This window comes from Arachis stenosperma, chromosome 2 (genome assembly GCF_014773155.1).
Source record: "Arachis stenosperma cultivar V10309 chromosome 2, arast.V10309.gnm1.PFL2, whole genome shotgun sequence".
Lineage (NCBI taxonomy): Eukaryota > Viridiplantae > Streptophyta > Magnoliopsida > Fabales > Fabaceae > Arachis > Arachis stenosperma.
Window position 1 is genome coordinate 1,526,795 of NC_080378.1, and position 14,802 is coordinate 1,541,596.

Consider the following 14,802-nt stretch of genomic DNA (forward strand, 5'->3'; position numbering starts at 1 on the left):
TCGGCATATTGACAACCTTCCCGTCCTTAATGGTCTTAAAGACACTGATTGCCGTTATGTCGAAGTCGGGAGCGATAACCTTCACTTGAGCCTTGAGAGCCTCTTCGACCGTGAAAATCGCATTCTTGCCTTTCTCTCTAGCTTCTTTGTGCTTCCTCCTGAACGTATCGGCCTCATCTTGAGCAGTCTTAGCAACTGCCATGGCTGTGTCCCGCTCTTTCTCTAACACGGCCACTCGACCTTGTGCGGCACTCAACTGGCTCTTCAAAGTCATTTCTTGCTCCGTCAGGCGGGACACAGAAGCGTCGGCAGTCTTCAGCTTCCCTTCGGCCGACGCAGTCTTCTTTTCGGCGGCATCAAGCTTACTCTTCGCCCTGGTCAGCTGCTCCTGAAGTGTTTCGACTTGAGCCTTGAGCTTATTGTTGGCCGAGGCGGCGGTCTCGAGCTTCCGACGAAGCGAGGCCATACCCGAAAGCTCGAACTCAGCCTTCCGAGCTATGGCCGCGCCGCGAAGGAGGGTGCGGTACATCCATCATGCCTGCCCCGAGAGGTCGGTACCATGGAAATGTTCCTCCGTGCCGGGAAGCAGTTGGGTATCTATGAACGACCCGGCATCAAAGTTCCTTTCCATAACGGTAAGGACCCCCTCAGGGCTTGACTGCGACCTTTGTCTCTTAGGAGTGGGGATGACACTCAACTCCTCATCCTCCTCCCGACGAACGGAAGACGAGTGCCCGGGGACAGCCACCTCCTGGAGAATGGGGGACGCAGGTGGAGTGGCAACCTTTTCCGCCATGGCCACCTCGGGAGGCGTGGGTGCCGTCTGCGTCCCCTCGTCCTCAGGAGGCGCCGCTGATTGATCTCCGGCCTCTTCACTATCATCCACCAAGAAAGTCTTGTACAGATTCTCGAGACCGGTCACTTCAACAGACATCCCCACTACAAATAAAAAATGAACAAATTAGTAACCAGCATACTAAGACAAAGCAAGTAACCATTCAAAACACAGACACGACACGGACGACTCACGAATATAATCCCAGGCGACCTCCCGACTACCCATAAGGAGGTGAGGATTTACATGGTTCCTCCCGAAAATGGCCCATAGCACGTCGGCTATCTTCCGATCCACAGCCGACATCCCTTTATAGGTAACTTTAATGAAAGTATTGGAGCCCGCCCCGAAACTCCAATAGGTCGGAATGAGGCGTTCTTTCTCCAACGATAACCAGAAGGGGTGACAACCTTTAACCGGGCAAACCTTGAAGTATTTGTCCTTGAACCCATGATAGGAGTCCTCGAACATAACAAAAATCCTCCGCCCCTGGGCAGATCGGAAGGACATAAACCCCTTCCTCGCTCTTCCCTCCTTGGAAGGGTTCGTCAGGTTGAAGAAGAAAAGGAAGACGTCAACATACACCGGCAGCTCTAGGTACTCGCATACCATCTCGAAGCAGCGAATCGACGCCCAACTATTCGGATGCAGCTGCGACGGGGCCACGGAGATCCGGCTTAAGAGTCCCATTTGGAAGGCGGAGAGGGGAATGCGAACCCCCACTTGAGTGAACATGGCCTTATAGAACCAAATCCAATCGGGGACCTGGGGAGCATGGAAGTTGAGCTCATACAGCCGCTCATGAGGAGCAGGGACGTACACATCGTAGTTAGCTTCCTCATCGGTACCCCCACACAAGTAATTGGCCTGACGGAACTCGGTGAGCTCCTCCTCACCCATTTGGTTTGGGGAATCCTTGAGGTCGGAGACCACCCAGGCGTACGGGTCGTAACCCGCGTCGGAGGTGGAAGCCCAAGCGACCACACGAAGCATACCTACAGTAGGGGCACCGCTCGGTTAGTCTGTGAGGTCGGGAACCTGAAAGAAACCCAGAAACTACGTCTACCAGTCTACCTTACAACCCGAACTAAACACGGAGAAAGTCAATAACAAATGAGACCTATCCCAGAATAGTACACCCCCTAAACACACTCTTCTTGACATTACAAAGATGTCTATCCTACGAAAATCAAACAACATGCAGCAGAAACAAGCAGCAGATATGCAAAAGAGAATCAAAGCGGAAGAGAAAAGGGATCAGAGATTACCTGAATTAGTTGCAAAAACTGAGAAAGAAGAAGGGAAAATGCACGAGGGAACTAGAGCGAAGCTCTAGGGATTTCTGGGTGAAAAAGAAGGAGATAGTAGGGAGAAAGTAGGAGTAAGAGTGTAAAGAAAGAAAAAAGAAGTTACCAAGGCAAAGACTGTTTAAAACTGCCACCCAAGAAGCGCGAAAGACCTGGGGGCATAATAGTCTTTACACACAGGATTTTTTCAACCCATAATGAACATTTAATGATCCGCGCGAGAAACGAGGCGACAAACGGCTATTCCAGCAACGAACAGATGCACGCAAGAGGCACGTCTACCCTACGGACGACCGACCTGGCGACAACACACGAAAGAAGAGATGACACGCCACCAACGATCCTTGCAGTCGTCGCTGGCGCATCGGAGGCACTATTACGGCCTGGCCCAAACTAAATATGGGCCGGCCCGACTCAGGCACCACCCGACCCGAACGGTTGGGAGCGGGGCGCCTCTATCGCCGACCCGGACACGCATCCCTGACAGCTGCTCTACAGCTGTGCAAGGGAGGCCTCAAAGGAGGTGGGCCTGTCCTTACGGGGCCCACCTCTGACACGGTATAAATGGGGAGGGACATACCCTTCCCCCAAGGTACGTCACCTATCACTCATCCTTTTTCGCCTGCACACTCTATTGACTAGAGCGTCGGAGTGTCTTTGCAGGTGACACCCCCCACTCATCGCACGAAGTACTTGGAACATCGTCCTCGCCTGCCCGGGAGCTCGCGACTAGGCAAGACCCCCTCTTTTATCGACCAGGATTCTCGTCCGAACCGTCCGGTACCCGACGTACCGAACACTAATCTATCTATATTTATATATACTTATATTTTTTTATTTGGATCTAACTCTTTGAAAATATTAGTAAAATGAGAAAAAAAACTAATCTATTTGAATTAAAATAATAAGACTCATATATAATATTTATAAAATAAATAATAATTAAATTATCATTATTTTATTTTTTTAGTTTTTTTTACTTTAAATTCTACTTATTTATATATAAAGGTGATTAAAATAAAATCGAGATCAATATAGTTTTGGGGCCTCTCCCCGTAATTACAACTTTTTTCCCCTTAAGTTATTACTTACGTGATTATACATACTACAGCTTGATTACTCCCACAAACTTGAGTTATATTGATTATTTTTAATTTTAAAATATAATATAATATATATTTAAAATGATTGAAAATTATTTATTAAAATTTTTTACATATTATGAATTAAATTAGACTATTTATTTTATTTCATTCATTATTTTATGTGTTACTATTATCAATTTATTTATTTATTTATGGGTAACTTCTATCCAACATATCAAACAATAAACGAAATTGAAAAAAAAAAGATTGATTAGCTAATTTCTCCTAGGATATAAAATATAATAAAAAAAATTAGTTAGCTCATCATTCTAATTAATAAATTTTTAAATGAAACTTAAATTTGTCATTAATAGATTTACTTACTGTGAATAATAATAATAATAATAATAATAATAATAATAATAATAATAATAATAATAATAATAATAATAATAATAAGTTTGTCGTTTGGGCCGGATTTTTTGAGGTGATTTTCATCCGAAAATTGATTGGTCTGAGACTTTAAGATTAAGTTGAGTAAATGATTAACAAGGAAACCAAGTTAAGTTGGTCTAGTGATCAGCTCATTAGTCTGTTTAAGTAAGTGTTGGGAGTTCGAATTTCGCCTTGTGCATGTAGCAACCCATTGGCTAGCGACAAACCCTTAAAGGGAGTTCCGCGACGGTTTAATTCTTGACCTGTCGGAAAGAGTGAATATTCCATCCGGTCCCTGACAATTATTTCAAAAGGACAACGAGGCCCCAAAGAAAAAAAACACCCAATACAATCCTGATAATTTTTTTTGGGACTGATTAGCCTCTGTGCAAAAAAAACAACCTAAATTTTTTTTGGCACAGAGATTTATTGTCTTTTTAAAATAATTATCAAAAACTGGATTGAGATTTTTTTTTTAGTTAAGGCCTCGTTGTCTTCCAAAATAATTGTCAGCGCTATGTTGGGTTTTATTAAAAAAAAAATGATTAACAAGGAAAACTTAACAAGCTGATATTAAGAACAACGGAAATCAGAAGCTGAAGCAAGTGAGCAATCTACGAAGCTTGGTGTCATGGGACAAATCCTCGACAAGCTTCAGGGTAACGCTCCAAATGCCAAAACCAACTTTCTTCTTTTATTATTGTTTTTTCCCTCTCTCTATCTGATTGCGGAGATTCATAATTCGTCTCTTTGATGCGTTGACTTTCCATGTTCTCACCAACATGCATACATGATTTTCTCTGATTTAAATTACATGCACCTTTCTATTTGCTGTAGTTTAGATATTTCATTGGATACTGCTGCTTTCTGATTTGAATTTATCATGTGGTTGAGAATTATGAAATCTATTCTGTAATGTGTGTTTTAACTTAGGGTTTCAATTAGGTTTTGAAGTGGATTACATATTAAACTTGTGATAGTGGAGTAGCAATAAGAGAATTGCTAAACCCTTATGCTTAGTTTCTTTTGCTGGAAATTAATCTGAATGTTGCAACTGCAGTTAGTGTGATGTTACAAAGGTGATGGTGCTTAGTTGGAAAAGTGGGGTCACTAGACTGAATGGAAGTAAGAATGGATGCATTAGAGTCAATTGTGATAATACCTCATTTTAGTGCTATGGACAAGTTCAGATAAGTCCTCTAGAGGCTCCAATTAGGACAGTGGATCAGATAAAGGGTATTGCTATAGCTAGTTATTGGTAAAGTTCTTGTGCTCAATTCCCTTGCTTATAGATTTGCAGATTTTAGGCCTTGATTAATTAGGAATGGATCCCCTCAGTTGAGAATTCCACATATTCTTGCCATTTTTAGATCTGAATTAGAGCCTTGGAGCAAAAGTTGAATTGTGTCCACCTGAACTCATGGTTGCGGGTTCAATTCGTAGAATCAGCCGCTAATGCTTGCATCAAGTTAGGCTGCCTACATTACACTCTTTGGATGCGACCCTTCCTTGAACCTACATAATGTGGGATGTTTTGTACTAGGCTGCCCTTGTCATGTTTAGATCTTTACCATTGATTTGATTTATGTTTGGGACCCATTCTTGAGTCCCATCTTGTTAATCAATGTTAAAGATCCACATGTATGATGGTACATATATTTGCATTAACTTTAATGGTAAAATTATTGTGCTCAATGCTCCGTTTGCCTTTTAATAGCCTTTCACTTTACACAGGTAAGGAGTGGAGGCGAAAGCAAATAAGGAAGATTACAGATCGAGTTTTTGATGGCGTGAAGAATGAGACGGGAAGGGCTAATTTGAAATTTGAAGATCTGTATATTGCTGTTTTGATTGTGTACAAGTGAGATATCTGCTTCAAAATTTAGCCCACATTTTAGCTTGGTTGATATGGATAATTATTCTATATGCGGTGGTTTCTATGTTGTAGTGATATCAACAAGCATTTGCCTGGTCCGCATTTTGATCCTCCACCAAAAGACAAAGTCAGAGAGATGATGAAGGTACTTTATTGTTTCACAATGAGAACAAACTATGTTTCTACTTATATGAAATCTTCACCATATGATTATATGTAGTGAATCTGTGCTTTCTGTTATATACATTTTATGAAGTATATGCATTTCTTGATCATTTTATAGTTTTTGACGTATTCATTTATTTAACTATGTTAATGATGGAGGATTTAACCTGAGAAGCTACCTTTCGCCATCTGCTAAATTGTTAAATAATATAGAACTCTGGGTCATTTGAGCAGTTGCTGAGTCAATTATGTTTGCAAGAGCTATTCTGCATTGAGTTTATGTGAACAAACTTCACTGAATTGTGATGGTTTATGGAGAACCATTTTGTTTCTGGATTCCTAGAGGGTTTCTGAGGCAGTGTTCAGTTACCTGAGTATATTATCACACTCTCCACCATGTTGGAGAGTGTGACTACCATGCAATCACAGGGAAGAACTGAACTCTTTTACTCAAATCCCAAGGTTTTCGACAAATTCAGTTATGTGCTACTAAATCATATCGCTCTTGGGAAGGTGATATGTTATACAATCCAACTAAGAAGTTCAAATTCTAATACCTTAACAAAGCCTTTTTCCACTAAGTAAGGTTGGTTACATGGATCAAAGATGTCATTGCATCTTGCATTGGGATGCATCAAGATTTTACTTTGATTGTCGCAGGCCTAACACAACCATACATGGATCCAAAAATGTCAAACATCGTGGCCATGAATAGGGATGTGACAAAATTTATGTTGCCGCAAGCCTAACACAACCCTCCTCATTTTCTTGGATTCCGAACTTGGGACCGGGTATGTAAACATAGGTTGGGTTAGAAGTTCAAATTCCAATACAACATTAAAAAATCAATGACCGGCTAGCACAAAAGTATATCTTAAATCCTTAGGGAGAAAACAATAATATCTTTTGTCGTGTATCAGTGGAGACACTTCTGCATTCATATCTCTACGGTAAGTGGATTATGTTATTATAAGTTCCTGTTGAGTTATAATCGTCATGTGAATGATAATGCTTTCTGTATAGTCAGGGTTGTTATTTACCATAAGCTAAAAGTGTACACTTATTTTCAACCAGTTAGCTGCTGTGATTTGTCATACTCGTAGAGTCAAGCCAGAGTGTCTGGAAAAGATTAATGTTAAAGATTTTGGGTGTGGAGAGCTGCAGGATCTTTTTGACGAAAGATCATATTTATTTGGGACACATTAGTCTAGTTGGGAAATTGTTCTGGGTCTAGTATTTCTCTTTATGTTAAGAAGCACTATCATGTATGTAGTTAAAATCAACATAGAAATCTTTGATTAAGTACCAGTACTAGGAGAGAAACAGTTTATTCAAGGTCCATCTTTCTCTCCATGCTTGACTATGTATATCAAATCATCTAAAATAAATTGAAGGGTACATTATACCCACTTGAGTTTTGAGGTTAGATGATATTACACACGATACATCTCGATTTCTAAAATATATATTAGCTCCCCTAAGGTTTAGATGATATTACACATTTGTACTCAATACTCTAATGCTTTTGGGAAACTTGACCTTGTATTGTAAAATTTGGCATTGATCTCTGTAAACATAGCAATAAGGGAGTATTGTGTAACTATGACAAATCAAGAGATGCGGAGTGTAATATCTTATCATTTTAAAAGAGATAAAGTGTAATTTACCCTAAATTTAATTTACAACTTCGTTCGGACAAACTTTTATTAAAAATAAAAAAGGAAACCTTTATTTGGACAAACGGAGAATATTTTAATTGCTTCAACTACAAGGAACAAGCTTTCCTTGCAGTCTTATTGTCAACTGTTGGCACACTAAAAATCTTTTGTGATTCATATGACATTGTGCAGAATTGTGATATCAACCTTGACGGGGAAATCGACCGGGAAGAGTTTTACAATTTCATCAAGCAGTTGACTGCTGATACTTTCATCATTGTTAGTCAAAAGCTTATTATCACTTTGGCTGTAGCACCAGCTGTTGCATTGGCAACAAAGAGAAGCACTGAAAAGGTCCCTGGTGTTGGGAATGTGGTGCAGAAGATACCAAATTCGGTTTATGCTTCACTTGTGACCCTTGCAGTTGTGTGGTTCCAAAAACAGACCTTCGGAGATGATCCAAAGTACTAGTCATTGTTCATTGTTAATCACTGTGTTTTAATTAGCACTTTAGCAGAATGGTACAATTTTCATTTATTTGTTTACGTAGGATTGCTTACTGTTTGCATGTTAATTACAAAATAGTTACACTCTTGATTTTACTGTCAAAGGTTATGCTTGTAAATAATAACCTGTCTTCAATAAAATTATGTACAATAATTATGATGGATAATGATTGTTCTGAATTGATTCTATCATGAGTTTGATCTGATTTTTTTTTAAATATTGCAATAGCCTAGTTCTCTTTAAAAATTGGTATAGGGATGATAAATTAAAGTGTTTCTTGTGTAATACCAAGAATTATATTTTTTCCCCTTTTTTCCCCTTTGAATTTGGGTTTGCTAAAGAATTACTCTATTTATATATTTTTTTATTATTATTTAACTAGATTATTTAAATTTTTTAGTTAATAAACACTTTTGTGTGATAGTATTTATTTACTTATATAGGTAAGTATTTTTATTATTTTGTTCTTTTCTTTTTTCTTCTTTATGTGGAATACATTGGTCCCAAGATGACTAATGTAATAATGCAAAAGGTGTGAATTGTGATTCAGAAGCACACCCGAATCAAACATTATACCTTTTCTCTATTGCACTTCACTAACCAAAAGTGTTGATTGAATTTGAACCTTAAAAACATTCGGATCCACAGTGAGTGGTGCCATGGAACAAGTCCTGAACAAGTTACAAGGTAATGCCAATGCCAATGCAAATGAAACTGCATTTTTCTTAATTTAATGTACTTGTAGCTTAGTTTCTGAATTCTGCTCCAATCAATTAAATGATTTCAATTTTTCAAGTTTCTCCGATTTGTATTTATTTATTTTCAGGATTCCTTTATTAGTTTTTTTGCTTGCAATTCTTTTTAATCTATTTGGAGAATGGGGGTTATAGAAAAATGGTTTGAGACCAAAGATGTGAAACTTGTAATTATTTTTCTTTCATTTCAATTGCAAGTTTAGCAACCAATGTTTTGATGAGCAATGTGTTGATTTTTTATGTCAGTAAAATTATTGGGATACTTGATTTCTAAGTTGTTATCATACAGAAACTGATACTAGACCAATATATTGAATTGATAAATGCAAAGATTTACCTTTCTATTGGCTGTTCTGTGGTTGAATTGATATGATATGGTTGAAAATTTATGAAATCTAGGTAGCTGAGATAACCAGCTTAATGATTTTGCAGTCTCTACTTTATTCAAGATGATATTGTCAATGTTATTGTAGACATTGCATTACATTATTATTTAACATACATGTTATTGGTAAAAGTTGTTGCACTCAATGCACTTGCTTGTGTTAAAGTCTTTCACTTCATATATGTGTTTTTTTTATTTATTTACTAAGCTGAATTATATCAGTTCATAATCAACATCACAAAACCTGAGAGGCAAAGTTAATCAACATGATCAATCATCTTACTTATGTTTTAATAAACCTGCATTTTACACAGGTATCTATCTAAGGAAAATGCAAATAAAGATTATTACAGATCGAATTTTCGACACCGTAAAGAATGATAGAGGAAGAGTTAATTTGAAATTTGAAGATCTGTATATTGCTGTTTTACTTGTGTACAAGTGAGATTTCTGCTTCGAATCGCTGTTGAAATTTTAGTTTACTATGGTTTTTTGGAAGGAAAAAAAAAATTGTATAGACTTGAATAATTCTTGTGATATGTTGTAGTGATATCAATAAGTTTTTGCCTGTTACACATATTGATCCTCCATCCAAAGCCAAAGTCAGAGAAATCATGAAGGTACTATAAACAACTTGCTGTGGTTACTTACATATCAAAATTACTATAGTACTCTGCTCTATCTATTTCATTATTCTGTGTAATTTCGGTTCATTTGAGTGATAGTTCAAGATGTATTTAGGATAGTGTATTTAAACAATGGACTAATTTTCTCTCTCTTTTTTTGGGATGGAAAAGTATTTGCTCATAAATCATTAATCATTATCATCTTTCTGTCTATGCTTGACTGTTTTAAAACATCAAATCTCCTAAAAGTTTATCCAAATTCCCAACCTTGTTTGAACAAACCAAAAAATTGTCAATGCCTTCAACTACAATCAACAAGTACTCTTTGTTATGAGTAAATGGTCAAATTAGTCCCTGAAAGATCGTTCATTCTCTAAATTAGTCTTTGAAATTTTTTTTAATCAAATTTGTCCTTTAAATATTTTAAATTAGTCATGTTAGTTTTTTCGTTATTTTGTTTATTGATTGTGTCAAAATTTGAACGTGACACGTTAAGTGACATCCCAACACATACTTAGGAGTTTTAATTGACTATTAATATTATTAGTTTATGAAATTAGATCAAATCAACCTCAAATTGAGGGATTCAAATGCCTCAAGTTCTCCCGTCAGTTAAGTTTTGATTTGATCTAATTTCATAAACTTATCATATTAATAGTCAATTAAGACTCGTAGGTGTGTGTTGAAGTATCATTTAACGTCTCACATTAGCAAATTTTGACATTATCAACAAACAAAATAACAGAAGGAATAACATGACTAATTTAAAATTTTTAAAGAATGAATTTGATTAAAAAATCTTTCGGAGACCAATTAAAAAACGAATAATCTTTCAGGGACTAAGTTGATCGTTTATTCTTCCTATTATATTGAAATTGTTGCATTCTTGAATCCATTCTAATTCATATCACAATATTGCAGGAATGTGACATCAACTTTGATGGAGAAATCGATCGAAACGAATTTTATGACTTCATCAAGCAGATCACATCAGATACAGTCACGATCGTTAGTAAACGACTCATCCTCACCTTCGCCATAGCACCAACGGTCGCCATGCTAACAAAGAAAATCACAGAAGGGATCCCACATGTTGGGAATATGGTTAGATGGTTACCCAATTCAGTTTATGCTTCAACTGTGACACTTGCAGTTTGGTGGCACCAAAAACAAAAACTCAGTTGAAACTCTCAGCACAAATCATTGTTCCTCATTTCATTTTATGTAGAATGATGTTATTTTCATGATTGTATATGTTTGGATTACATGATGTTTGCATTCCATGAAATAACACTTGATGAGAAAATCGGTTAAGGTTGGATTTTGAATGAAACGTGAAATGTCTTCAATAAAATTATAAAATGATATTGGAACTATTTTTTTTATACACCTCTTTTGTACACATTATTTTTATGGTATAAAAGACAATTTTATATTGTCGTCTTTCTTGTTAATTACTTTTAATACTAAAAAATGGAGGTGTATAAAAGTGGTGTAAACAAAGATACTGCATATAATGTTACTCTAAAATTATTTGTATTAATAACAAAAAGATTCATGTTCAATTATGGAATAATTCCTTTATGGAATATTTGAACGAGGATGTTTTATCTTTGTATGATTAAGTTTAAAATTTGATTATATAAAATCAATTATTTAATGTTAGCCAAAACTCACATGCAGATGTCTTTATATGAAATTTAATAACTAAAAATCAATTCTGCTTATGCTATATTTGCAGTACATAGTCGATCCTAAACTCGGATAAAAGAGAAGGGTTGTGTTAGGCCTTCAACAGCCAACATAAAAATTTAGTCGAATCTTCATGACCCGGAAGCAATGCGCTGTATGGCTCGCGTACAGTGTCAAATAAGCAAGAGTCGTTGCATCGGTGCCCGGGTGCAGTATTAAATGAGCAAGGGTTCCCGCGTTTTCGTGGACGGACGAGGGTAAATAAATTAGTTCATAAAGAAAAAGATAAAGGTAAAGGTTGGAGTGACAGAAGGTTGAGATTTGGGACATGGAACATATGCACTCTAACAGAAAAATCCATGGAGGTGGTAGATACCATGACAAGGAGGAAGATTAACATCATGTGCTTACAAAAAACAAAATGAGTCGGCACGAAGGTTAGAGAGTTTGATATATTCGAGTTCAAACTATGGTATACAGGAAAGGTGAATAATAGGAATGGGTTAGGTATTATTGTGGATAAGCAGTGGAAGAATGACGTAGTGGATGTCAAGAGGGTGGTTGATCGGATCATCTCTATCAAACTTGTGATGGAAGGAGGTACTTTTCATGTGATTAGCACCTATGCACCGCAAGTGGGTTCGGACGAACAATACAAGATAAGGTTTTGGGAGGATCTAGAGAGTTTGATCCAAGACATACTTTTGGGAGATAAGATTTTCTTAGGAGGAGATTTAAATGACCGTATTAGAAGAGGAGTGACTGGTATGGAGGTATTCACAGAAGCCATAGTTTTGGGGTAGTTAATACTGAGGGTAAAACTATTTTGGACTTTTCATCAACATTTGACCTTCTCATCGCAAATACATGTTTTAAAAAGAGAGACGAAAATCTTATACTTTATAGGAGTGGCATGGCAAGCTCTCAAATCCAGTGTTATCAGAACCGGACCAACCCGTCCGGTCGGACAAAAAACCCGGTGAACCTATGACAAAACCGGTCCGAATGAGCTTGCTGACCGGACAAAAAAGAGAATCGGAGAGACCTGGTTTGAACCGACCGGATTTGACGAAAATCGGTGAACCGGCGGGTTTGAAATAACCTGGACTGGTTCGAACTTTAATTTTTTTTCCTTTAATCGAAACGACGTCGTTTCGATTAAAAAAAACTGGGCTGAAAGAAAAGAAACCCTAGCTTGAAGCCTCTATCCCCTTTCCCAAACCCATTCTCTTTCGGCCTTTCCCAATACCCCCCCAAACTCATGAGAGAGACCACCTGAGACCGAGAGTCTGAAAGAGTGAGAGAGACTCGTTCAGCCAGTACCACCTCATTGTGCTCGCAGTCTCGCTCTCGCATCACCCACCACAGCCAGAGCCACCTCCATCAAACGTCGTCGGCTCATGTATGTCTGTCGCGTCCTGCTATTGCTACTGCTCGTCGCCTCCTGTCCTGTGTCGTTGTGTGTCCATCGTCGTCCTCCTTTTGCCGATTTGGTCGTCCAATCGGCTCCATGCTTCTTCTCCGGTCTCCCTCTTCTCTGCCGGCGGTGCATAAGGTATGTATTTTTATTTTTTAAAGTTATTCAATATTTTAAATTTTCAATAATTTAGTACTTTAGTTAGAATTAATTGATTAATGGTGTTGATTATCTATGTTGATTTCTGTTAGATTGTTCATTTTTTTTGTTTTATATTGTTGTGTAACATATTGTTGATTATAGTGTAATATATTCTTGTTATATGTAATATATTGTTGTTATATTTGGTTGCTATTGTATATTGTTCTTAGTAGATTGTTGTTGTATATTATTTTTGTAGTTTAGTCATTTAATCTTGGTTGATTAGGAATTTAGGATGGCTTCATCAAATACATCATCAGAAACACCAACTTTTCAGGAACAAGAAAAAACTCTTGATGCAACAATTGGAACCCAAAAAAAATAGTAATAGAGGAAAAATTGATCCTGCATGGGGCCATTGTAAATAAGTTATGGATAAAGGTAGAACTGTTCTGCTATGTATTTATTGCGAGAAGCTTATTAGGGGTGAAAAAATTAATCGGGTTAAGCATCATTTGGCTGGAAAAGGTGGAGATATTGAGGCATGTCGAAAGATACCATGGTGCGCGAATTTGTGACTCGCACAACTGAACCGGCAAGTGCACCGAGTCGTCCAAGTAATACCTCAGGTGAGTGAGGGTCGAATCCCACGAGGATTGCCAGATTGAGCAAGTTGTGGCTCTCTTGCAAATCTTAGTCAAGCGAATAGAAAGATAGTTGTTGTTTGTTGTAGGCGTATAAACAAGCAATAACAACAAAACATAGAAACAGTAGTGAGAAATCAGTTAAGGTTTCGGAGATGCTTATTCTTCTAGATTAACACGTCATACTAACTACTCAAACAATGAATAATTCCTTCAATGGCAAGGCTGCAAGTGATTAAGCCATTGGTCGTGGTCATTAATCTCCTTAGATCCAAACCAAACACCCAAACATGCTACATCAATCGGGGAGAGGGTGAAGCGCGCGCAATTCAATCTCTTGATGATCCTACTCAAAATGCCACAGACAAGGTCGGATCTTCCGAATCAGAGAATGACGCTTTATGATTCTATTCCTTAGAGCCACAGGAACCTCAATTACCCTTGAATAACGGGATTTCATGTCACATATCCCAATTAGCCCAAGTAACTTGTTGGAACCCGTGATGCCCTCTCAAGCTATAGCTCAATACTATCCGGGCCAGGACTCGTAAAGAACTCATGCAGAACAGGGAGGTCATACTTTCGTTCCACCCCAAATTCATAAGGATGAAGAATGACAATGCATCATAGAATAGAATCAAACAGAGATTGAAGTAGAAAAGTAATCGTATTAATCCATAGGAATCAGCAGAGCTCTTAACCTTAACCTAGGAGGTTTAGTTGCTCATAATGTATAAAAATAATGTGTAAGTGCTTCTTCCCTCTTGGGAGACATAATCCTCAAGAAAAATGAAGTCCCTTATTTATAATAAAAACTCTAAAATTAAACTTAAAAGATATTATTTTTAATTAAAAATTACAAAAGGGAAATAAAATAAGATAAGAAGTGCTAAAATCTACTTTGGGGCCCACTTGGTAAGTGTTTGGGCTGATGTCTGACATTCAAATCAAGTTATGGGCGTTTCCTGCTCCCTGGCTGGCGTTGAACGCTAGTTTGGGTGTTCAACTTGGGATGTTGGTCCTGTTTGGGCGTTGAACGCCAAAAGGGAATGAATTGGGCGTTCAACGCCCGTTTTGGGAAGTCTTTTCCAAAATAAAGTATAAACTATTATATGCTAGAAAGCTCTGGAAGTTAGCTTTTCAACTTTATTGAGAGTGCGTCAATTGAACCTCTGTCCAGAAATGCTCGTTCGAATGCATGGTAGTCAGGATCTAACAGCATCTGTTGTCCTTTCTTTGCCTCTAAATCAGACTTTGCCAAAACTTGCCATTTT

General features: G+C 37.7%; 2 protein-coding genes across 2 annotated transcripts; both read left to right on the plus strand.

The window, feature by feature from the left end:
- Positions 1-4,152: 4,152 nt before the first annotated feature.
- Positions 4,153-8,034, plus strand: LOC130958876 (uncharacterized). Its single transcript, XM_057885247.1, has 4 exons — positions 4,153-4,321; positions 5,397-5,523; positions 5,611-5,683; positions 7,554-8,034. Exons 1-4 carry the CDS (start codon positions 4,294-4,296, stop codon positions 7,830-7,832), a joined length of 507 nt encoding a protein of 168 aa, XP_057741230.1. The 5' UTR covers positions 4,153-4,293; the 3' UTR covers positions 7,833-8,034.
- A 202-nt stretch (positions 8,035-8,236) lies between these two features.
- Positions 8,237-10,881, plus strand: LOC130962131 (uncharacterized). Its single transcript, XM_057888230.1, has 4 exons — positions 8,237-8,555; positions 9,323-9,449; positions 9,556-9,628; positions 10,556-10,881. Exons 1-4 carry the CDS (start codon positions 8,528-8,530, stop codon positions 10,817-10,819), a joined length of 492 nt encoding a protein of 163 aa, XP_057744213.1. The 5' UTR covers positions 8,237-8,527; the 3' UTR covers positions 10,820-10,881.
- The last annotated feature ends 3,921 nt before the right edge of the window (positions 10,882-14,802 follow it).

Coding starts and splice junctions, on each gene's coding strand:
- LOC130958876 (XM_057885247.1), top strand. CDS start 4,294: ATGGGACAAATCCTCGACAAGCTTCAGG. Junction 4,322..5,396: donor AATCCTCGACAAGCTTCAGG/GTAACGCTCCAA, acceptor CACTTTACACAG/GTAAGGAGTGGAGGCGAAAG. Junction 5,684..7,553: donor AAGTCAGAGAGATGATGAAG/GTACTTTATTGT, acceptor GACATTGTGCAG/AATTGTGATATCAACCTTGA.
- LOC130962131 (XM_057888230.1), top strand. CDS start 8,528: ATGGAACAAGTCCTGAACAAGTTACAAG. Junction 9,450..9,555: donor GCTGTTTTACTTGTGTACAA/GTGAGATTTCTG, acceptor GATATGTTGTAG/TGATATCAATAAGTTTTTGC. Junction 9,629..10,555: donor AAGTCAGAGAAATCATGAAG/GTACTATAAACA, acceptor ACAATATTGCAG/GAATGTGACATCAACTTTGA.